This window comes from Salvia miltiorrhiza, chromosome 1 (assembly GCF_028751815.1).
Source record: "Salvia miltiorrhiza cultivar Shanhuang (shh) chromosome 1, IMPLAD_Smil_shh, whole genome shotgun sequence".
NCBI classification, from domain to species: domain Eukaryota; kingdom Viridiplantae; phylum Streptophyta; class Magnoliopsida; order Lamiales; family Lamiaceae; genus Salvia; species Salvia miltiorrhiza.
This window is the reverse complement of record NC_080387.1, coordinates 24,051,062-24,073,590: the sequence shown is the minus strand read 5'-3', so window position 1 is coordinate 24,073,590 and position 22,529 is coordinate 24,051,062. Positions and strand designations below refer to the sequence as shown.

Genomic DNA, 22,529 nt, shown 5'->3' with positions numbered 1-22,529 from the left:
ACAATATATCAGTCGTTGAACAGCTACTTTGAAAAAAACAAATAGGAAAAGGCTTTTAAATTCGAATTTGACCATTCGATTTTTTTAAAAAAATGGATGTCTTTTTTCTGATTGGGTTGTGCTCTGCACGCGCCCAACCAAAAAGCAATGGGCATTGGGCGTCAAAAAGCGGGGTTGGAGCGCAGGGGGGTGCGATATTTGGGGGGGAGGGGGCGCGTGCGCCCGGTGTGCACCGGCCTCCGCATCCCCCACTACGGATGCTCTTTTGTTGATGTATTCATGAAAAACTACGAAGAACGCGAATTGGATGCCAACATTATCATAATACAATTTTGTAGGCTGAGTATGTATCAAGGAGAGTTGCATTCCAAAATTATCCCACCAAAAATGCATGCAAACTCATGCAGATACATGCTCAATTCAATTGCTCTTTTAATGATGACACAACATTATATATGTAAATCCAGTCCATTTACTCTTCACACTCATGCAGAGAAAGATAATACTTAGTTATTTAGTATATCACATTTTCCCAAACAAAGTCATACTCTCTTATGCAATGACAATAAACAAAAGCCAATGTCAATCATTAACCCACGTTGGATTATTTTTGAAAAAATCAATTTTTAGTATGTTGCAATTTCATGAGTCACAAATCGTAATGGTTTGAAAATTTTGATTTGTAAAAATGATGGTGACTACCAAAAAAACTGCTACTACAAAATACAAATGTTGTATATAAGGAAGTACTGCAAAATATATAAATATATGGAGTACTTTGTTTACATTGTTTTTTCTATTTACAAACAATATGTTTTACATTCAATTATTTTCTTTCTCCATTTATTTCAATTTAAATTTACTTTGGTATTAGACTGCAATTTCAAAATATAAGAATATATATGCTTAATATAAAAATTACAAAAGAAATACTTAAAAAATATTGACATATTTTATATTATAAATATACAAAAAGTTTAATAAGTGCTTAAATATAAAATGTTACATAGCATTGTACGACTCTTCAAATTTTAAAAATTACACATTAATAACAACTTTGTATTATTAATATTTACTAAATTTAAATACGCTAGATATAAAGATGAATTACATAAAAAAAAAAAAAAAAAATCTTGTGCATCACACGGGCGTAACACTAGTTATTATGGGATAGCAGCACACTTATATGCTCAAATTATTTGTTGTAATTTGACACAATTTGTATATCCAAAATTATTATTTTAGCTACATGCTCGAAAACACATTTTCGAATTTTGAATGTAGATTTAAATTAATAAATTTAGGCCTAAAAGGTATCACCAAATTTAGAGTGAAGTATAACTAAACAAAACATAGAATTTACCAAAAAAGTAAGGAAAAAAAATGAATACTTGTGCAAGACCATCTATAAATTGCTCATACACTGATACACGAATCCAAACGCAAGCTCAAATCACAAATAATCATATAATTTAATCTAATTAGAATCTATCGATTTTATGACAAATAGTACTCACTCCCTCCCACAATAAGTATTTATGAGGCAATTTTTTTAGCACGAAATTTAAGAAATTATTGTTTGATATATTAAAATATTTAATTATATATACAATTAAATATTTTTAAAAAATTAATTTAAAAATAATTTCAAAAATAAGTAATGAATATTAATTAGAATGATTAAAAAAATAAGAGTATAATTAATTTTATTAATAATCTTAAATTCCTTAATTTTTTTACCAAAAAATGAAATGACTCACCTTCATTGAAACGGTCCAAAAAAGAATACGAAGCACTTTCAGTGGGATCAATGAATATTATTAGCATTTACATAGTATTAGCTTGTAAAGTAAAAAGGTACACACTTTCCGTCCTAAAGTATTATTACTAATATTTACAAATATAACACTCGTAGCATCAATTTTTACAATGAAAAAGTATTGAATTCCATATGAAAGTTTTAGTTTCTCTTTCTTCTTCCACACCTAGGGAGGGGTAGATTTTGACATGTCATTCATATTCGATGCAATGACTTTAATTTGCCAGATTACAGTTAACTATAATCAAAATATCTGAAAAACTCAAATCAAATAACACAACAAAGTTCAAACCTAAACATTGCAATTATTTAATTTGTTTGCATCCTAAAAACATCCACTAAGAAGGATCAATTCATTTGGGCAGTCATAGCATGAAGAATATTCCTAGCCATTTAAGTGAGAGTTAGGCTGTGTTCACATGCTGGTTTAGTAAATGTAATCTTCGACAATATCGATTGAAATCCCACACAGGCTCAGCCGATTACTTCAGTAATGCACATTGTAATACAGAGAAAATTCGAAATTTACAAGAGATTTCTTCAGAAAGTCAAGGGCCTTGATCAAAACTCACATAGCATCGATATCATGTACATTATTGTGTTTTTCACTTCTTGCGTGCAGAAAATGCAGCTGCAATACCACCAGCCACGAGACCAACAGCAGTTGCAGCAATACCAATGCCGATTACTCCATCTGTATCAATTTTGCAATATAGTGGATCGATCAGTCGCACTTTTTAAGAAATTGGTGAGCACAATATAGTTTTTTGTGATACAATTCATACAAGTAGGTAAGCAACAAAAACAACAAATGGCATTTACCTTTCGTAATTTTATCCTCAATTGCTTTCTTGAGGGTCAAGGCCTGCCTCCAGTCAGGTGCAATCTGTAATATTGCAACAAAATTTTACAATATAATAGTACCAGATAGTCCAGATGGCCTACTCCAACATATAAACCACATGCCAAACCAAAAATTGATGGGAGATGAAACAATACGAACTTATGTGCAATTCAATACTGTCTTAAAAAAACAAAAGATCACACAGACACAGAGCAGAAAGAAATCTCAAAATTAATAACTGATAAATATTCACTCTTGACATATGGTAGTGCCCAATTATATTCCAAGCATGACTGTTAGAAGAATACAAACCTCCAAACAACGTTCAACAAGCTGCCTGCTCCTAGAGTACTCCCCATTTCTAAAGTATCCAACAGCTAGAAGATAGGCCTTTTCCCTCTCTTGCAGGGGGGTGTTAGAGCCAGCTAGAGAAACTGCAGGCAACAAGTTTCAGCAGTCAAAATTGTGCAACCGTATTTTACCCCAATCAGGGGTGACAATGGGAGCAAATGCACAAGGGTCGCCATAAGGCATCACATAAGAAGAAATAAAAGCACAAGGTATTGATGGAAGAATGAAGAATATTTGAGTGAGATCTTGTGCTCAAAAAGAAATATGCCTTCCGACACACAGATGAGAGATAAACAAAAAAAAAAAATAGGATACTTCTTCTATATAACCTTCAAGCATAGATATTCCACGTTGTACATCATCTGGCCTTTTGGAGTGAACCAGAGCCCAAGACAAGCGCATGATGCACTCGCTCCTTTGCTTATCAGAAGAACCTTTTTCTGCATCAGCAACCTCACGCTCACAACCCTGTAGAGATGTAATGCTCAGAGATATGCTTCAGCACAAAGGCGAGAAAGGGATAAATGTACAGGAACAGCCTAAGATCCCTTGTCCACAGTAAATCGGTGCATTAGCATGCAAACTCTGTGCACATAAGTAAGCATGAAAACACTTAAGAGGAGAAGCCTGAATCAGAAGCACAAAGCACTAAATTTGGGCCATTATTTCAAACTGTAGAACGACTACCTGTGCAACGAAGCCTTAGAACATATAACGAACATACAATCCTCAACATAAACATCCTAATCTGTAATCTATTTAAAATAATAATCTACGAGGCAAACAGCAAAAGCTAATTGAACACCTTATGAATTTTAAGGGCATCGTCATTCAATACTTCTCAAAATAGCCAGACTCTGCCATCATAATGAGAATACAATGATATTCAGAGTTGAAGTATACCCCTACAGCCATCTAATCTACAAGTAGGCTAGCAACAACAAAAATTACCTAGAGGCAGTTTGTAAATGTTAATATGGTATAAAGTTATATACAGGTTGGACGAACAGAAATTAAAATTCATGTAAACTCAGTAGAAATTGCAAAATACCAGTAATATGAACTTTGCAGGCATACTACCCACAGCCTACCGCCCAATCTCATTGAAAAATAAATAAACAAGAAGTATTTTGAACAATAGCACACCTATCTTATCCTTTAAAATTTCAATCATGCTGAAACTATCATAAGGACCCCATGGCTCAAGGACTTTACAAGAAAGCAATTCGAAAAACTTAGCTATTGGCCATTTCAGTAAAACAAAACCATTTAAACCACATTAATTTACTTAAATTTCATTTGAAACAACAAGATGTATTGAAGCCTGGGGTAGATAAAGGGAGATGTTATATTCAAATAAAGCTTGTAGTTGAAACCTAGGTAACAAAAAATTGGGATATGATCCTCTAGGATATTCCCCTCGATATTAATGTGAAGGTATGCTTTCATCCAACTCAATAAGGCACAGCAACTAAATAAAGGACGTGCCATCGAAATCCAACCTCAAACTGAGCCAAGTGCAGGATTACCCAATTAAGCAATTAAATGCAACTAAAAAACATGACAACAGTTTTGATCACGTCGCACGGCAAGGAAAAACAGTAGCACACAATTGCAATATCCATTCACATATCTTCTTTTGATTTCTATAATCTCTTAAATCAAATCGATGACAATTTTGCATCTACGCGGTTCTACTAAATATACCAAGTCTGTCTCCATTTTCGATAACTAGTTTATAGCTCTGAGAATTAAACAACAATTTCGACCGCTAAAGTACCTCTTAAACCCTAGTAACTTCACAATTAATCCAGTAAACCGAGCTGAAATCTTATACTTACAGCTACGATATCGGAATCGCACCAAGGAATCGCGTCGCCACCGGTGAAAAGGCTGCCGACGGAATCGAAGAATTTGCCAATTTTCTTGTCCATTTTGAGGTTTCGTGTTGAGAAGAAATTTGAAGCAATTATAATGTGATGAAACTTGGAGAGGGGTTTTTTGAGGAGGCGCGTGAATTAGAAGCCGATTCTCCCTGTGTTTGACTGACGGTCTTGCAAATTCTTCTCTTATCTTAGTTTGGACTTTTTCACTTGTTACAGAACTCCCTACGTCCACTCCAAATTTCAAATGTCACATTTTCTATTTTGAATTGTCTCACTTCAAATATTTTATTTTCTTTTTTAAAAATACACTTATTCTCTATATTTAATATTTTAATAATTTTCATCAATCCACTTTATTTACTTTATACATATTTCTTTATTTTCGTGCTTAAAAAAAATAAGACATTTGAAGCGGGACGAATGGAGTATTATTTATTATGAAAATAATATTGAGAAATTATTAATTAAACTAGTAGGTCTTCATGTGCCTTGTAACAATATATTTTATTATTTTAAATTTTTTAAATTGTACTCCCTCCGTCCCACGAATCTTGACATGTATTCCTTTTCGGGGCGTCCCACGAATCTTGACACATTTCTAAATAAGGTAATAATTATTACATTCTCTCTCAAACTTTATCACTTTTATACTTTATTAACTACACGCTTAAAACACTAATCTATAACTCCTTAATTCCCGTGTTGAAACCAATCGTGTCAGGATTCATGGGACGGATGGAGTATAAAAATATTAAAATCATCATTTATAAATTATATTAATTGATAATAAATAAAAATATTTTTTGTTAATTTAAATATTAATCTTTGATTTGAAATAGTCTAGTAACAATATTATCAACTCATTGATTATAAAATTAAATTTAATGAGAATTATATAATAACAATTAAATTTATAGATTATAAAGTAAATCATTAAGTTAATTTTATTTGAACAAATTACTAAATTATTAATATAACAAAATTAATAACCCACATTCAATATGACAATTTCGAGCTCTGAAAATTCTAAACAATATTGTTATTAAAAAAATCATATTTAAATAGTCCAAAATTAATTAAAAATATTATTAATATAAAAGTAAAAAAAGATAACAATAAATATATTTATAAAAATAAATGAATAAATAATACATACACAAAATAGAACTAAAAATTAAATAAATTTATATAATATTTTAAATTCTAATTTATAGATGTATAACTAATTTTCATCTACAAATTTATATTAAAATTAATACAAAATTTATTTTTAAAACTTTTATTTTTAAAATTTAAATATTCTAAAATGAATCAATATAATCACATTCAGCTTAATTGCATAAAAACCGTAATTTAAATTGGTGAATCGTGAATTAACAGGTGAAAGATTAATCGGTGAATTATCGTTGAATCGTGAATTATACCTAGTGTTTGATCGAGAAAAATGAGAGAGAGTAGTTGAATTGCCGAGAGCACGAGAATAAGTTGCAATAGTATTGAAAAGTAATGAGAGCGTGTGTTACAGAGTGCGTGTGCATGGGTATTTATAGATTATATGCTAGGGGTAAAATAGTAATTTCGCCTCTAAAACATGCTCCCCGCGTGGTCGAAGGCATAATAGTAAATTTGCTCCCAGGCGGGCGATTCCTCTGCTCTTTGGTGACTTCTCTGGCGAAAGTCATTCCTCTGGCAAGAGTGACTTCTTTGACGAAGACCATTTCTCTGGTGAGGACTGTTTCTCTGACGACATCCGTTCCTCCAGCGAGGTCCGTTCCTCTGATAAAGTTCATTCATCTGCTCTGCACATATTACTCCTCATCATAAATATATGTAAATTTAAAATATATAATTAAACAATCATGCAAACTAAAAAAAATCACATTTACTTTTTTTTCATCAACAAACCAAAATAACATGAAAAGACAGTAGTATAATGTTTAACATTAAAGATAGATGAGGGAGAAATGGAGTATATTAAAAGTGTTGTTAAAATTACAAAATAGAGTATTATTTGTGATTTAATTGACAATTTTCCCAATAATACAAGTAAGAAGAAAGTTTTTAAATCATAAGTCAACATCTATTATTAAATTGAGTTTTATATAAAAAGGAAAAAGAAAAAAAACCCTTGAAGGCACAAGAAAGCAAACTGAGGGCCCGAGACTCGAAAAGAGCTCGTAAATCAAAAACGACAACGCATAGTACAGCTTAAGTCAAAAGACAACACTTGGCAACAAAATCAATAAGGAAAATCATTGTTGGTATGAAAGTCGTCCAACTCCATTTCATCCGACCAACGGCCGTGCGCGATATTGTTCATAGCACGCATAGCACTATTGTTGCTATGATCAACCACAAAGTCCCTCGGCTTATATCCCTGTTCCTCCGCCTTTCTTAGTCGATCTTTTATGCAATCTACCGGATTCGGATTCAGTGGCACGCGCGAACGTTCCATACCCTTTTTAGGACGACCCGGTCCACGCTTAGGCGGTACTTGCTCAACGAGCAATTCCATCCCTTTACTAACCTGCGCCTCGAGCCTGCTAATACGATTAGCAATATCCTCTTGATCCGGAATGATCCCCTGAGACTCCGCCCTATCCTTCAAATCAGGAATAGGGTCCTTCTCCCGTTGTATATTCATGGCAGCTGCTTTCTGATCCTGTAACTCATCAAAATCCTCCGACTGTATATTTGGAGAAGTAACAACCTCTTCCCCATGCTGACCTTTGCTGCTCCCGGAGTGAACAGGAGTGGACTGCCTATCAAAACCAACCCCATGGCGTTCCCCCGGCTGCTGAATAACCGGTGAAATAACCTGCTGACTCTCTACAGCCGCGGACTGCTGCTCCTCCAAACTACCAGCCTGTCCTCCAGCCTGTTGCCGTTCCGCAGTCTGTCTCCCAGCCATATGTATCTCATCAACAACTCCTCCACCCTCTCCTTTAGTATGAGCTTCGTCATCATCCGATTCATGAAAAACCTCTTCAACCTGTCCTTCCTCAAGTATAGCTGAGCCATCTTTATCCAAATCAGGCCCTCGAATGTCCTCTTCTTGGTTGCCTAGAACCGCAAACCGATTTTGTTTCCCAACGTCAACCATCTCACGATGCGGTTTAGGCCTCCAGTTATTGCGTGGTTTAACATTCTGAAATTCATCACGATCTTTCGTATGCTTTTCCTCATTCACCGTATGCTTTTCCTCATTCACCACTACTGCTCGAGACACTTCTAATTTTTGAGTTTTCTTACACTTGTCCATTGTATGCCCCGTGATCTTGCATTTGTAACAAAACAACGGAAGTTTCTCGAATCCAAACTCGACGTTAAAGGATTTGTCGGGACAATCAAAGAGAGCAAATTCCGGCAAAGGAAGGGCCAAATCAACCTCTATCAAAACTCGGGCATAATGCCCGAAAGCTCCGGCCGCCGTATCCCCATCCACCTTAATAGGCGTTCCAACAGCTTTCCCAATAGTCGTGATAATCTCAGTTGTCCAGTACTCCACGGGCAAACAATAAATGCGCGTCCACACCTGGCAAAGAGATGAGATTTCTTTGTATGGATCAAAATGTCGAACCCATTCTCGAATTCTCAAGGCGCCATACGGCAAATCCCAAACCGCACGTTGTTTCACTTTATCTTTATCCTCAGCAGATGCAAAACGAAAAATATAGAAACCCTTGCTCATAGGAATTATTTGCCACTCAGAGTCAACGCTCCATAAAACTTTGAGCTCCAACTGAATCTCCTCAGTCAATTTAGGCTTATCGCCTTTGCGAAGATAAAGCCGCCCTATGACGGCATGCTCAAAATCTCTAACACGATGTTGATACATAGAAGCAGGAATTGAAATAGTAATAACCTCGCCATCAACGATCGGGTCAGGTGTATTGAGACGATGTACCAAAACATCAGGCCTACGGGTTCGAGACCTTGGACGAGAGATGTCCGCATAAGAACAACCATCCTTAGCTGCAACAAAGGCGTCAGTAGGAGTCTCTTGTTGACGACCTTCGCTGTGAAAGTTCGGAGACACCCTAGGCGACAGTTGGCGTCTATGGTTGGGCGAGGAAGGAGGCGAAGTAATGCTGCCATGGCTGGGCAACGAAGCCATAGGCGAGGGACCACGCCAGGGCTGGGAGAAATTAGAAGACACCGGTGGGAGATTGATGCCGGATTTGTCCGGAGTCGTCCGTAGATCGCCGCGCGCAGACGCGGACGATGGTTGCGGCGCAAGAGAGGCCGCCGATCTATTTTTTAGAGGGTGGGAGGTTGAGCCCGAATTTGTCCGGAGTCGTCAGAAGATCGCCGCGCGCAGACGCGGACGGAGAGACGCCGGACTTGTCCAGAGGCATCCGGTCAACGCGCTCTGCAGAAACAGCACCGCCGCTGGGGAGGGGAGGAAAGATCTCCATCGCTCCAGAAGGAGAGATGTGGCCGGACATCGAGCGGCCAGCGCCGTCGGATGCGACGCAAGGAGGCCGCCGATCTGTTTTTCCAGCCGCCGATCTGTGAGTCGTTACTTTCGTGAGTATCGAAGTATGAGATGCATCGCCGGAAACTAAGAGTAGAGGCAGGAGGCTGTGGCTGCCGAGGCTCGTGCTGTCGACGTCAACGGCCGCCGCTCCAGGAGGAGCCCAATCCTTGCTGGTCTTAGGCGACGGCGACGGCAGGTTTCGAGAGGAAAAAAATTCACCTGCGTTAAAAATTCACCTAAACATTGTTGTATAAATTTTGATTTACATGTAAGTATATCACTATTATATATCTAGTTCAATAGCAATAATGATATAGTATTGTTTATATCTCTATTGGTACTAATATATAGTATATAAGTAGATTTTTATTATATCCCCACTTTATTTAGTTTTAAAAATAATTTAATATTCAATGTTTTAATAATGTTATCTTTTAGAGAATATTCATTTTTTTTTTTACCCAAACCACCCAAACGGATATGCATATTTATAGTGTGGGAAAAAAAACATTGGATATGGCGTTGCCGTTATAGGCGAAATTATTTAAATGGAGTGCACGTTTAATATTTAAATAAGAGTAAATGGGCTCACTTAGTTGAGTCGGGTCGTAATTCGTAAATTATGTTTAAAAAAAGTAAAAAATTGAAGGAATGTACTACTCTAATGATTGAGCAGGATGCGTGAGTGATCTGCCAAAAGCGCTGATGATGGAAGATTTCCATGAAGAAGAAGAAGAAGAAAGAATCGAATCTGATTACGCATGCAGTCTCGATTAATGGGGATCATAGGTTTCACTGGGGACAATCTGAAGGGATTCATATTGGCTCTGCTTTCAAGTGCGTTCATTGGTGCAAGCTTTATCATTAAGAAGAAAGGCCTCAGAAGAGCTGCTGCTGCCTCTGGTGTTAGGGCTGGTGACACTCTCTTAACCACGCCGTCTTGTGTTTGTTTTTGCGTAATCACAAACGCATGATTTTTCATCCATTTTGTGTCGTAATTTAATAGGTCTTGGGGGGTATGCATATCTCATGGAGCCTCTGTGGTGGCTCGGAATGATCACCAGTATGTCAGATTTTCCCCATAACTGTTTATTGAATTTTTCCTGTTTAATAATTTCCAAGCATTCATTTCTGTAGTTACATATCCAGTTACGTGATAATGTTGTTATATGCAAGTTTAATTCATTGTTAGATAACACCCCTAATATTGTTGATAAGGAAAGCCTAGTGTGTCATTGCTGTATAGAATTTAATACTAATAACTGTTCTGATTGATTAAGTACTGAATCTTCTATCATTCATTCTTTCTTATTTTTATTTGTACTTTTTTTGCAGTGATAATTGGAGAAATTGCAAACTTTGTGGCATATGCATTTGCCCCTGCAGTGCTTGTGACTCCTCTTGGTGCGTTGAGTATCATCGTGAGGTAACCTATTTCTAGTACCATATTTCTTTTATCCTGGTCGAGGAAAGAAGGTTTTCGTCAAATTATGCAATCCTTGATGTTGAATATGATATGCTGTAGTGCTGTATTAGCCTACTTCATCTTAAATGAGAAGCTACATCAACTAGGGATATTGGGCTGTGTGATGTGCGTCGTTGGTTCTATCGTTATTGTTATCAATGCGCCACAAGAGCAACCGATTTCTTCTGTCCAGGAAATATGGAGTATGGCAACGGAGCCAGGTAGGAAGAGACCTTGTTATCTTTGGTTTTCTGAAAGCCTAGAGCCAGAAGCGTGGTGTCTGATGCAATTCATTTTATGTGATTCCAGCCTTTCTTCTCTATGTGGGATCAGTTATCATTTTGGTATTCATTCTTGTTTTCTATTTTGCCCCCCAATGTGGACACAACAACGTACTTGTTTTCACCGGCATTTGCTCACTGATGGGTTCTCTCTCGGTAAATTCTGAATTGCTAATATATAGATTACATATTCCTTTTCAAGTACATGTCTCTCGGTACATATTTCAAGTTAAATGTTTAATGCTTCCAATAGCTATGTAGTCCCTTTATTGTGTAGTCGCTTAGTTTCTTGGTAAAATCGTGTTTGGCCTTTTCAGCCAAAGCCAACTACTCAACTTGTTGGAGGACAAACTGAAAATGATTTTCTTCTCTTTTTCTCTGCATTACGCACTATAACCGAATCCCGGAAAAATTGCTGGTCTATTGCTTGAAAAGCCACTAGTATACTGCATGCCAGTCATTTATTTGCAACATGATCGTCTTTCTCACTATTCTCATTTAGAATCTGAGGTGAAAATGCTACTTCCAGATGTCGGTTGTGTTTCTTTCAAATGCTTGCAAATTGAACTTTGTAATTTCTTACCTAACAAAGTTTAGGCACTGCATCTGTCTTAGATTTATATCAAATTTGTGCCACTGGTTCAGACTCAACTGCATTTTTATGAATGTGGTCCCTTTCCTCGTCAAAGTTCTGCACATCAGTGAAGAAGCTATTGAAATTGCAGTAAGAACTTTATAGAAACTTCTTTGTAACCACTTGCACAAAATGTTCTATATGAAATAACTGCATCTCTACTCCTATAGTCTGATTCTTGATATGCTTTTGTGGTTCAGACAGTAGCCTTGTCAGTTGTCACCATGATCATTTGATGTCTGTTTTGCAGGTTATGGGTGTTAAAGCCCTTGGAATTTCTCTAAAACTGACTTTTGAGGGGAATAACCAGCTACTCTACCCAGAAACCTGGTTTTTTATGTTTGTTGTGGCCATTTGTGTCATAATGCAAATGAATTACCTAAACAAGGCAAGTATTATATTTAGACTTCTGGTGTCTCTTGATGGAGAAGTCTCTGGCTGCCCAGGTAGCTAGGCTTAGATACTACAGTTCAACATCTCTCTCTCTCTCTCTCTTGTTCATTGATGATTTTTTTTCTTTCAAGATTGATTAATATTGTTTGCTTCGTGTTTTTACATGTTATACCAATGTATTTCTCTTATTACTTGATCATTGCTTGTTCTTGTTGTATGCATGTGCCATACATGATTTTATTTGGGAGCATTTATATCAATACAATAAATACTTGAAAGGCATCCCCTTGACTATTCTGCCTATTAATCCAGGAACGGCAGCCTAACTAATCAATATTGAATTGAATGTATCTTTTATCATCATTAAATATCGCGTTGCGTATACTTTTTCCTTCTTGCTTATGCTATATCAGGAAATTGTCAATTTCCATCTTTGCTTTATACATTGGAAAAATCTATGAACAAAGTCAAAGTTTGTTTTTGCCTATAACAGTAGAGTACTTCCTCAATATTTTCTACAAAAAAGAAAAAAGTAAAAAGTAAAAAATAAATGTAAAAAGATTGTCCTCAACATTGGGTCGGATGTTTTATCAAAAAAAAAACATTGGGTCAGATGTCTCATGTCTATGTCCTTATTTCTCTAGCAAGATGTTTTGCTCCTGTCTATCCTCAACATCAGCTGATCTGCATACTTACTATTTTATTTGTCAATGTTATTTCACTTCATTTCAACAACCTGGCCAAGAAGCCAGTTTTTTTAAATCCTATTGTAACCATAATATCAGATTTTCTATTCCTTGGGACTATTGTTCAACTTTGTGTTCATAATAGTTGCTGCCAGTGAAACATATAGATAGAGGGATGAAAAAGAAATTGTAAGATTTCTTGGTCTATTTAAGGCTAACGTTTAAACTATTCCAAATGCACACTTCTGTATGGTTAGCGTTTCTGTGTAAATCATTGTTATCACAAGAATTAGTAGCAGTCTCATTCAAGCACTTGATTGTATTGTTCTTGTTTTTGCTTCTTGTCGGCCTCTGGAGCTCTGACGGTACATTCATATGTTACAGGCTCTTGACACCTTCAACACTGCTGTTGTTTCTCCTATATACTATGTCCTGTTTACATCACTTACAATCCTAGCCAGCGTCATCATGTTCAAGGTACCGCTTTCATTGCTTGGTTGAATTGGTCTCTACGTTCTAGTACTTGGTTAAGCAAGATCCAAGTTAGAAATTAATTGTATGGATTTGGTGCAGGACTGGGAAGGGCAAGGTGCTGGGAGCATTGCATCAGTACTTTGCGCGTTTATGGTTGTGATTGCAGGGACCGTCTTGTTACACATGACCAAGGATTTTGAGAGAAGTTCGTCTTCTAGAGGTCTATCTAGTTTCTATATTCAGTCTGACCCTGCTGCTGGGTTATACGATTGCCTCTGATTCTCAAAATGTTGCTGTGATTTCAGGTAATCACAACCCGTTATCCCCAACAATGTCAACCCGGCTATGCAGTGGAAATGGGGACTCGTTGCCCCGACTAGGCAGTGGGAACGGGGACTCATTACAACTCCACGAGCAAGACGAGCCCTGAGCAGTTGAACTTTGTTGGAACATCTTTGGAGCTCTACTCAGAATACCAGCAGACTCTTGGTTCCCTACTGTATTTCCATCAAAGTAGAGCGTCAAGAATCAAACTGAATTCACTTGAATATAAATCTTTGATTCATTATATCTTGACAGTGAGTTTGATGAGGTAATGATGATCTTGCGATCAGAATCTCGACGCCAACCAATATATTAGGAGTAGGAGATGCCAACACAGATTTGGCTGTCATTCATTTTCATTTTTTGTAAGATGCGAATGATTGTGTTCCTTGATGTTGGAGTGGAACGCAAATTAGTTTTGTTTCAGTGATATATCTATGTTGATGCAAGAATTGAATTACATGGCAAAGTAGTGTAAAATCTCATTTTCTTATTAACTTGCCAAGAAAAAAGAATGAAATACAATACAAAATCGAATATTTACATGTACATGTCAAAACGAATTCATCTCCAAAACATAGCATTTCTTGGCAACCATCAGTTTCCTAACTGCCTCACCCATCACCTTCCCCTCACCTTCCTCCCCACCAAAAGCGTCCGCCACCATCTCCGCGTCGCTCCGGCTCCCCTCGTCCTCCGCCCCACCACCACCGGCAGGCCTTATAACGACGAGCGTCGCCCCCTCCATGACCTTGGCGGAGCCGGGCACCTCCAGCTGATCCAAATACCACATCTTCATCCTCAACGCCGGCACTCGACTCCTACTCTCCGCCATTTCATGTCCTTTTCCCTTACTAGATTGGCGTATTTCCTCAATCTGCTCCTTGTTCATACACAATCTCCCCTGATCGCTCTCATCCGAGACCACCACATTCTCGATCATCTTCAACCCCTTCACCGTCTCCTGCATCAGGTAATGCCTCGCCGACGCAGCGATCAAGCAGGATATCGTCCACACGATCCGCAGCTTCAGCTCGTCGTCCGGCATCACCCGCGACGCATCTTCCTTGGATTCATCCGCATCCTTCTCCGCCCACGCTTTTGCCCCTAAAATCACGCAGCTGTGCAGCTCTCGCCCGAATTCAGCTCTCCATTTCAACAAAGTCGTGGAATTCTTGCCATTTTTGGACGGACTCTGCTTCTGATTTCCATGGCAGGGCAGCCGGAGATGGAGACCGCGGATTCCTTGGAAATTCTTCAATATCTCGTTGGGGACGTAGTAGGAGTAGAAATCTAGGTCATTCTCCTCGGTCTTAGGCTTCAATTTGACCATCTGCGAAATCAAATGGAAGGGCTTCATCAACGCTCTGATCACCAGATTTTTGAACGAATTCTTCTGATCGAATTCCTTGACGGCGGACTTCTTCTGAGGGATCGGGAGGAAGATCCGATCGACCTGTGGGGCGATGGATCGGAACCGCTTGCACGCGGACATGGATAGACAGAGCGATTTCGCGTCTTGCAATTTGCCGAAAATCGACAGCACGACGTCGTCCGGCAAGCGATCGAAGAAATCGTCGGAATGAAAAGCTGCTTCGGAGCTCGAATCCATCTTCGATTTAGGATTTGGGGGCTGTAAAAGTGGAGTCGTTGGAATTGAAGAATGTGCGTCGAGAAAGTGGGAAGAATTGGTAAGCTTATATTGGGGAAGAAGTTGAATTGGCGGTTAAGGGTTGGGGATAAGATAGTTCTAGAGAGAGAAAGTCGTAGGGTGTAGAGAGAGAGGCTGGGCCCGGTCTATAACGCGCTAATGCATCCCGTGTGCATATTATATTTGTACAAATTTCTTTTTTAATCAATTATACGGCTCGATCTTTCCAAAAATGCTCACTTTTGTTAAATGTATATGAAAATACATCTCTCTATATTACAATTTACAAAGGTAGTAACTTTCCATTCAAAATTAATGTCAAATCAATTTTAAAATATGTTAATAGATAAAACTACCCTATTTCTTATGTTGTACTCCCTCCGTCCATGATTTAATGTCCTATTTGGGTGTGGGCACGGAGACTAAGAAAACTGAAAAATGTGATGTGGATGAAATATAAGGGTAGTTGACTAAAGTGATATAGATAATTGACTAAAGTGATAAAGGTGTTGTGAGTGGTCCACTAATGATAAAGTGTAGTAAATATAGAATATAAAAATGATAAATGTGTTTTAAGGTGGGTCAATTAGTAGCAAATGATAGTAAATATAGGAAAAGAAGAAGAGTAAAAGGGTACAAAAAGCACAATAGGGCATTAAATTGTGGACAAATTTTTAAAGGTAAGTAGGGTATTAAATTGTGGACGGAGGGAGTATATGAAAAATGCTCTACTTTATAAATTTAAGTATTTTATGTCCTAATTATGTGAAGTACATATTTTCTCTTTGATATTGATGGATTTGCTTGATTTTTGTGAAAATCTTACACATTTGATCGAGACACCATCAATCATAAAAGTCAATGATTTGACAGCTATCAGTCAAAAGTAGATATGATCGGTGGGTGGCTAGATCATGTGTCCGCTCGGACGGATACATGATTTTACCGACCGGACACATGATTTGGGTGACTAGATCATGTGTCCGCCCGGACACATGCTCTAGCCACCCACCGGTCATATGTACTATTGACTGATAGCTGTCAAATCGTTGACTTTTATGACTGATAGTTGTCAAATCGGTCAAATGTGTAAGACTCTCACAGAAAATCAAGCAAACCCATCAAATCAAATGGTATTTAAATAATAGTGCATAAAATGCTTATGTTTATATAAAAAAAAAATTCACATATAACTTAAGGAATAAGACATTTTAAATTTTCATTCTTTTAAAATTGAGCGACAATTTTAATATTTTATAATTATAATAAAATTGTAGATTTATTTGTACATTTATTGTTTTTATCTTTTTTTCTATTTTATTTTTTCTTAAAATTATAAAATTCGACTAATTATAAAATATTTAATATGCATATTGTAGAAGCTAAAATCTACAATTGAAGTTGACGTCTGCACGTCCGGATAGATTGAGCACTAGCAACCTGTCAACACAAGAACACGTAAGAGCCCTAGGTTGAGCACCGGGTGGGGGTGTCGACCGTAGAGCCTCCGACGCTCAAGTCAGTAACGGAATAGCAAAGTGGAATTACAAATGAAATTAAATGAGAGAGAAAGACAAGTTGGAATTCGTGATTCTTCCAAGTTGCCGGCAGCGTTGGAGGGTGGAAACGGTGACAGTGAGTTGTGATAATGAAAGGTGAGAAACGGAGACAGGCCAAGTTGGCTATTTCCGACTTGGAAGAGTATTCAGCGTGGCGGCAGAGTAGAGAGAATTCAAGAAGTAGAGAGCAAGTAAGATTTTTTTATGTCATTTGTGATCTAATCGGGCTGTTTATATAGAGGGCGGCCAACCGCTAGGGTTTCTATAGTCCGGCCTCATCTAAACCCCTATCTCCCAGGTTGTTGCGATTTGGACGGGATTATAAAGATTCTCCCTCTGATTGCGTCAGTTTGGTGGGAGGTGCCTTTTCGGGTTTGACGGTTGGGGGACGTCTTTTAGGGTTTGACGGCTGGGCCTTGTAACTTCGTCATTCTAGGTTGACAATAACCATTGGGCCGCATGCGATGTATCCATCTTGGTTGTGGACTCAAGTCGGTCTATAGCTTTCCGGGCTAGATAGACCAATTGGATTTTTTAGGGTCATGCCAGGTTGGCGAGCTAACTTGATGGGTTTGGGCTAAGTGAGATTTATTCAGCCTGGCTGTTTAGACTGGTTGGACTTGAAGTGGGATAGTCAACCTGGGTCGGTCGAGGTTGATCTCGAGATAAGTATAACTTGACTTATCTGGCTGGGCGAATAAATTTTCTTAAGATATTGGTGAAGGAACCATATTTTGACATATGATCCACGTGCCCGTGACCAACTTCGGATACCAAACGAGTACATACAAAAACCATAAGTGCCTATTGCAAGAGATCAAAACTTACTTGCAAATCCGGCGATGAAAGACTCTAGTGTTGACCTTCCAACTTGTTCCCACGGTGAGACTTCACGTTGGGTGGCAACGACCTTGAAGTCTCCTCCAGCAAAGTTGGCGTCTTCTCTCTCTCTCAAATCTGCTCTCACGAGTGTGAATGATTAATTAATTAGGTTTGGGGTTCTCTTATTACTTATACTAGGTATTAGACATACCTACCTAATAAGCCCAAAACATAATTAAATCAGACCAAGCCCAAAAGCTCAAGAGAGGAGATGGGACGCCTACTTAAGGAGTTAAACCTTTATTGGGCCAAGCGGGGATCTACTAGCTTGAATAAAGTTTGGCCTCCCAGTGCTCGATTTTCTTATTCAGCCCAGAATAAAATCGAGACAGAAGTATTAATTTATTCCACTAGAAAATTAATACTGATTTATCTCTTTACTCTTTAGGTAAGTCGGGGCTAGCATTAGACTTAATTAATCCCCGTGTTTAAGATATCCAATATCCATTAATTAATTAATTCATCCGACGATCAATTAATTAATTAATTAGTCGTTTAATTATAAATGACATCTTGAGTGCTACCACTTAAACTTATTATTGTATCGGAACTAATTCCACTTGCATGGTTTAATAAGATAAACTTATTAAGTTCCTCAAGAGGATATTATCATCCTGTTATTAGCAGGACACAGATCCTTATTGCGATATAATCGCATGTCAAATAATAATTGCTATCGCCCAAAGTATCGAGTATATTGAGTTTCAAGAGAACTCTCACCTATGATAAATCAAAGCAATAGTCAATATATTATTTACACTGATTAATCCAACTAAGGTTAAGACTATTTAAGTCGCCGAGATCTTGATTCTTAATTAGTCAGAATATAAGAATTCATCTCACTGTGATCCTGTTCAATACACGAAGGTACTAGCATAAATAAATAGCCAAGACAAACTATTTATCCATTTATGCTACAATCTAAACCAGCAACTCGTCCATAGTTGCCTCGATTGTGAACTCAATTTATATCTCAACTTTTTTCAATTATATGATCTTCTGTGATCTACAACACACCATATAATCTATAGTATGAGATAAATTGGACTATAATAGGATTATGCAATAACAATATTTCAGATAGAAGAATCACAGTGAACAAAGGAACCAATGTATACAAGCATAAAGTCTTGCTTTCAGTATACAACCCTTCAATTGGGTCAGCCCCGTTATTGATTCGGGTTGGTTCGAAATTTGTTGGGCTGGACTGACCGGGCTGTTTGGTTCATTGATCCAGCTTGGAATGTAAATTGGACTTGAGCCAAGTTGACGGATTTTACCCACTACACATATCAAATTAAAGAATACGATAAAAGCTTTAATTTGATGTTTGTTTTACAATGTAAGAGTTATATCTATTTAAAGATTAGTTTTTTCACCATTTCCATCAGACTCAATAATTTTTTTCTACTCTCAATGCACTCAACATTTTATTAAAACACAAGTCACTTTCTTTTAGGAAGTTCTTTCGTGGACTGTCACACCCCAATTCTTAAATGAATAAATATAATCGAGGTGCAACTAATTCATAGAAATAAACAAGGAACAACCTTGTTAAAACCCGAATAATAAGATAACGAGTCGGGCTAGGCCCCCTTTGGATCACAAGTTTTGTTTCATGTTTCTGACAACCGACGTTCAATGACTTGAAACTAGAAATTTTAAATTGAAGCTCGACATGAAGTCATCTTAAGTTGAGAAAACAAAAGATGTATAAGAGTTATTACAACAGCGGAAGTCTATATAGAAATTGAACCTTAGCCTCAGCTCAGTCCCGTCAGCACCGGCCAGCCAACCTGAAAACATTTGAAAGTATTTTTGGGCTAAGTACTAATGTACTCAGTGGGCATGCATTTTCATAAACATTTCATATTTTCGTAAGAGCAATTTATCCAATCATACTTGACATGACTTAGAAGGTTTTAAATTGAAATAACTTCTAAGCATGTTAAAATAATTTCTTTCATTTGTGCGCACATGTCACACTCCCTTTCTGTTACTCGCTGTGATCCCGGACCTTTTAGCCACCGACGGATCCATTTCTCCCATTGCACTTGCCCTGAGGACGTAACTCAGACAAGTTGAATTGACCTCGGGACGATACCCAGGCAGGCCCTTACATTACATGCTTCGGAACACATCCAGCAAGCACCCTTATAACGCCTCTTAGTTAGTGCCCGAATGGAGATCAACCCACCGAGTCAGCTAACGGTGTACACAATTCTCAAATAACGTGTTAGGCTATAAGAGAACCTCAATTGATTCGTTGTGGCGAGCCTTAAACAGAGCAGAGTGCACATAAATATTTTATTGGATAAACAGTTTGCATTTCATTGAATAAATAATTTGCATTTCATTGAAACATTTAGAGCTTAATAACTCAATCATACTTTATACATTTGGAAAGTAAGCCCACCTGGATAGGCAAAGCCTGAAGATCATAATCACATAAACTCGTCTTGGGAAAGCAGCGCTAACCCCCTTGGTTCATAAAGCCTACAAGAAATTCTATTCTTAATAGGTCTCGTGAAGCTAACTTAAAGTCTTAGTGGATGTACTAAACATACTTGATTCATCACGCCGGGTTTTCAAAATTTAGTAAATAAATAATTCAAAAATAAATTCTTGAGTTAAGGACACCAACAATATACTTACTCGATTTTCTTAAATAATTGGAATTATAATTAAAACTAATTAAATCATAAATACTTTTATTGCAAAATAAATGCAATTTCATGTCATGCTTAGCATATAATAAGTAATTACTTAAAATATGCTCATAATAATAATAATTTAATATTATTATGCAAATTAAAATAATTAATCAAACTTAATAAGTCTAATTAATTAAAATAGTGCAGTCCATTTAAATGAAGAAGCTGCACAGCCCAATTGAATAAATCAATAAAGGTCCAATACTTGAATAAAACTAAGCCCAAGCAGGCAAATAAATAAATGACTACAACCCACACCTCGGCCCAACTGACTCGGCCCAAATCTCGCCCAGCCCTAGCCCAACGCCCCCACCCCCATTTTCCTTCCCCCTCCCCATCAGTCACGCACCACTTCAGTCTCTCGCTGCTCGTCTCTCTCTCCCTCTCGGACTCACGGCCGCGTGCCACCACCGTTCCCGGCGACGAGCGCCGCTCCGGTCATCCTCACCATCACCATCGAAATCTTAGTCCCTCTATTCTTCTCCCTTCCGGCGACGACAACAGCGACGAGCTGCTGCAGCGCCTGAACCCTAGCGACCTCAATCTAGTCGCCCTCAGCCTCCTCCCTTCTCTCCCTCCGTCCGTGGCCGAGCGACAGCGGCAGGGCCGCCGCACTCTGACCTCCCTCTGCTCTCTCCCAAACCTCCCGGCGACAGCAACCCATGGCCGCCGCCGTTCTCCCCTCTCTTCACCGAACCCGGCGGAAACAGCCTCCATTTTGCCTCCGCCTTCCTCCTTGACGACAGCGAAGTGCCGCCGCCTCCCTCGGCTCTCACTCTCAGAACAGAGCACGCCCACACACAGGCGCCCCCTGCGCCGTCACCTCCCCTGTACCTCTCGGCTCTCTCCTCAAAACCCCGCCGGAGCAACGGCGATGAGCCGCCTCACAGCCTTCGATTTTCTTTCCTCTCCGACCAGACCGACAGTGGCGCCGAGCCACCGCCTTCGACCAGAGCCCAGACTCGACAGACATACCAAAGCTGAAGACTTCACATTTTTTTTTTAAAACATGCTCCAAATCATTCTTCTACTCTTCTTTTCTTTTAACAACAGTCATGCTTTGTATATATATATATATGACAGTGTATGCATATGCACCAAAATGATGAGATGAAAGTATGTGTGTGCTTGAAACAGAGGCAAAGAAAATTGAGGTAAACACCTTGTGATGTCTGTGTAGGGGAAGATCCTTAAGCAGCTTCATGAAAATGGAATTCTACTTTATTGTGTTGTATGGAACGAGAAGGTGAGTTAAGAACGAAGAAAATGGTAAAGTCTGATTTTGATTGAAGTAATATCTTGCCAAAGTAAATGAATGGAGTGGCTTTTCAAGGAAGATGAGAATAGTGAAAGCTATGTGGATGAATTCTTTCCACAAATTTCCTAATCACAATTAAGAAAATATCTACATGTTTAATGAAGAAATTCAGCTCAATGAATTGATTGGGTTTAAAAGGCTCCACCTTCACTACTCAATAATAATAATAAAAAAAAGCTTAAGGCCCAAATATAAAATCAAAGCCCAGCACACATAAATAATTAAAGTCTAACATAGACTTTAATTTAAATCTTGTAAAAACTCATACAATTATATGTAAAATATTTTAGATATTCACGTACTCATATTTAAATTAATATGCAATGCACAAAAATTCAAATAACTAAAAAAATTTACAAGAGCTTTTGTAAATCATTTTTGTTGGAATTAAAGATATATTCATTTTTTTTTTCGGCGTGAATCATCTTGACTTCTAAGTTCTAAATTTAGTAGGAAAAGAACGGGGTATTACATGGACCGATGAAGAGTATATTATTAAATTTTGCTAAATTATATAATTAATAGAGATATTAGTCTTTAAATATATAAACTTTTAAGGTTTTGTAAAATTACCTACATCTCTTTTCAATTAAAATTACACTATATTTAAAATTTTCTAATTTAACATATTATTTTAAATTTTTCCTTATTCAAAAATCTTGCCGCACCACCCTTCTCCTCTCTCTCTAGAACCCAAAAAATAAAAGCCTAAAAAAAAATCTCCCCCTTTTGAAATGGTCACTGCCTATGCAAAATGCAGCGTCGCCA

The 22,529-nt window shown here is 37.7% G+C and overlaps 3 protein-coding genes and 1 long non-coding RNA gene across 7 annotated transcripts; 1 reads left to right on the top strand and 3 right to left on the bottom strand.

Moving 5' to 3' along the window:
- Nucleotides 1-2,245: 2,245 nt before the first annotated feature.
- On the bottom strand, nucleotides 2,246-5,086 carry LOC131007108 (mitochondrial fission 1 protein A-like). The gene is made up of 5 exons (XM_057934265.1): nucleotides 4,856-5,086; nucleotides 3,344-3,482; nucleotides 2,976-3,097; nucleotides 2,642-2,705; nucleotides 2,246-2,513 (listed from the first exon to the last, which is right to left on the bottom strand). The coding sequence occupies exons 1-5, from the start codon at nucleotides 4,946-4,948 to the stop codon at nucleotides 2,425-2,427; spliced, it is 507 nt and encodes a 168-aa protein (XP_057790248.1). The 5' UTR covers nucleotides 4,949-5,086; the 3' UTR covers nucleotides 2,246-2,424.
- Nucleotides 5,087-9,959: 4,873 nt separating this feature from the next.
- Nucleotides 9,960-15,309, top strand: LOC131007105 (probable magnesium transporter NIPA3). 4 transcript variants are annotated; one of them, XM_057934258.1, is made up of 9 exons: nucleotides 9,960-10,295; nucleotides 10,387-10,443; nucleotides 10,716-10,806; nucleotides 10,906-11,066; nucleotides 11,155-11,282; nucleotides 12,011-12,148; nucleotides 13,224-13,316; nucleotides 13,413-13,518; nucleotides 13,619-15,309. In XM_057934258.1, the coding sequence occupies exons 1-9, from the start codon at nucleotides 10,142-10,144 to the stop codon at nucleotides 13,741-13,743; spliced, it is 1,053 nt and encodes a 350-aa protein (XP_057790241.1). In that variant the 5' UTR covers nucleotides 9,960-10,141; the 3' UTR covers nucleotides 13,744-15,309. The 4 variants fall into 4 exon arrangements, with proteins under 4 accessions (XP_057790241.1, XP_057790240.1, XP_057790243.1 ...); XM_057934257.1 differs by having other exon boundaries at nucleotides 13,413-13,533; XM_057934259.1 differs by lacking the exon at nucleotides 10,387-10,443 and having other exon boundaries at nucleotides 9,970-10,295; nucleotides 13,413-13,533.
- LOC131007106 (F-box protein At1g30200-like) lies at nucleotides 14,108-15,249 on the bottom strand. Its single transcript, XM_057934262.1, has one exon. The coding sequence runs from the start codon at nucleotides 15,247-15,249 to the stop codon at nucleotides 14,191-14,193; it is 1,059 nt and encodes a 352-aa protein (XP_057790245.1). The 3' UTR covers nucleotides 14,108-14,190.
- Nucleotides 15,310-19,258: 3,949 nt separating the features above from the next.
- On the bottom strand, nucleotides 19,259-21,740 carry LOC131007113 (uncharacterized). The gene is made up of 3 exons (XR_009095914.1): nucleotides 21,606-21,740; nucleotides 20,146-20,225; nucleotides 19,259-19,525 (listed from the first exon to the last, which is right to left on the bottom strand). It is a non-coding gene; the product is annotated as an uncharacterized LOC131007113 (long non-coding RNA).
- Nucleotides 21,741-22,529: the final 789 nt, after the last annotated feature.

Bases quoted from the DNA above. Each gene is read 5' to 3' on its own strand.
- LOC131007108 (XM_057934265.1), bottom strand. From the start codon at position 4,948: ATGGACAAGAAAATTGGCAAATTCTTCGATTCCGTCGGCAGCCTTTTC. The intron at 3,483-4,855 runs GTAAGTATAAGA...ACATCTCTACAG, and splicing joins GCGATTCCGATATCGTAGCT to GGTTGTGAGCGTGAGGTTGC. The intron at 2,514-2,641 runs GTAAATGCCATT...AAATTGATACAG, and splicing joins TGAGGATAAAATTACGAAAG to ATGGAGTAATCGGCATTGGT.
- LOC131007105 (XM_057934257.1), top strand. From the start codon at position 10,142: ATGCAGTCTCGATTAATGGGGATCATAGGTTTCACTGGGGACAATCTG. The intron at 12,149-13,223 runs GCAAGTATTATA...CATATGTTACAG, and splicing joins AAATGAATTACCTAAACAAG to GCTCTTGACACCTTCAACAC. The intron at 13,534-13,618 runs GTCTATCTAGTT...CTGTGATTTCAG, and splicing joins GAGAAGTTCGTCTTCTAGAG to GTAATCACAACCCGTTATCC.
- LOC131007106 (XM_057934262.1), bottom strand. From the start codon at position 15,249: ATGGATTCGAGCTCCGAAGCAGCTTTTCATTCCGACGATTTCTTCGAT.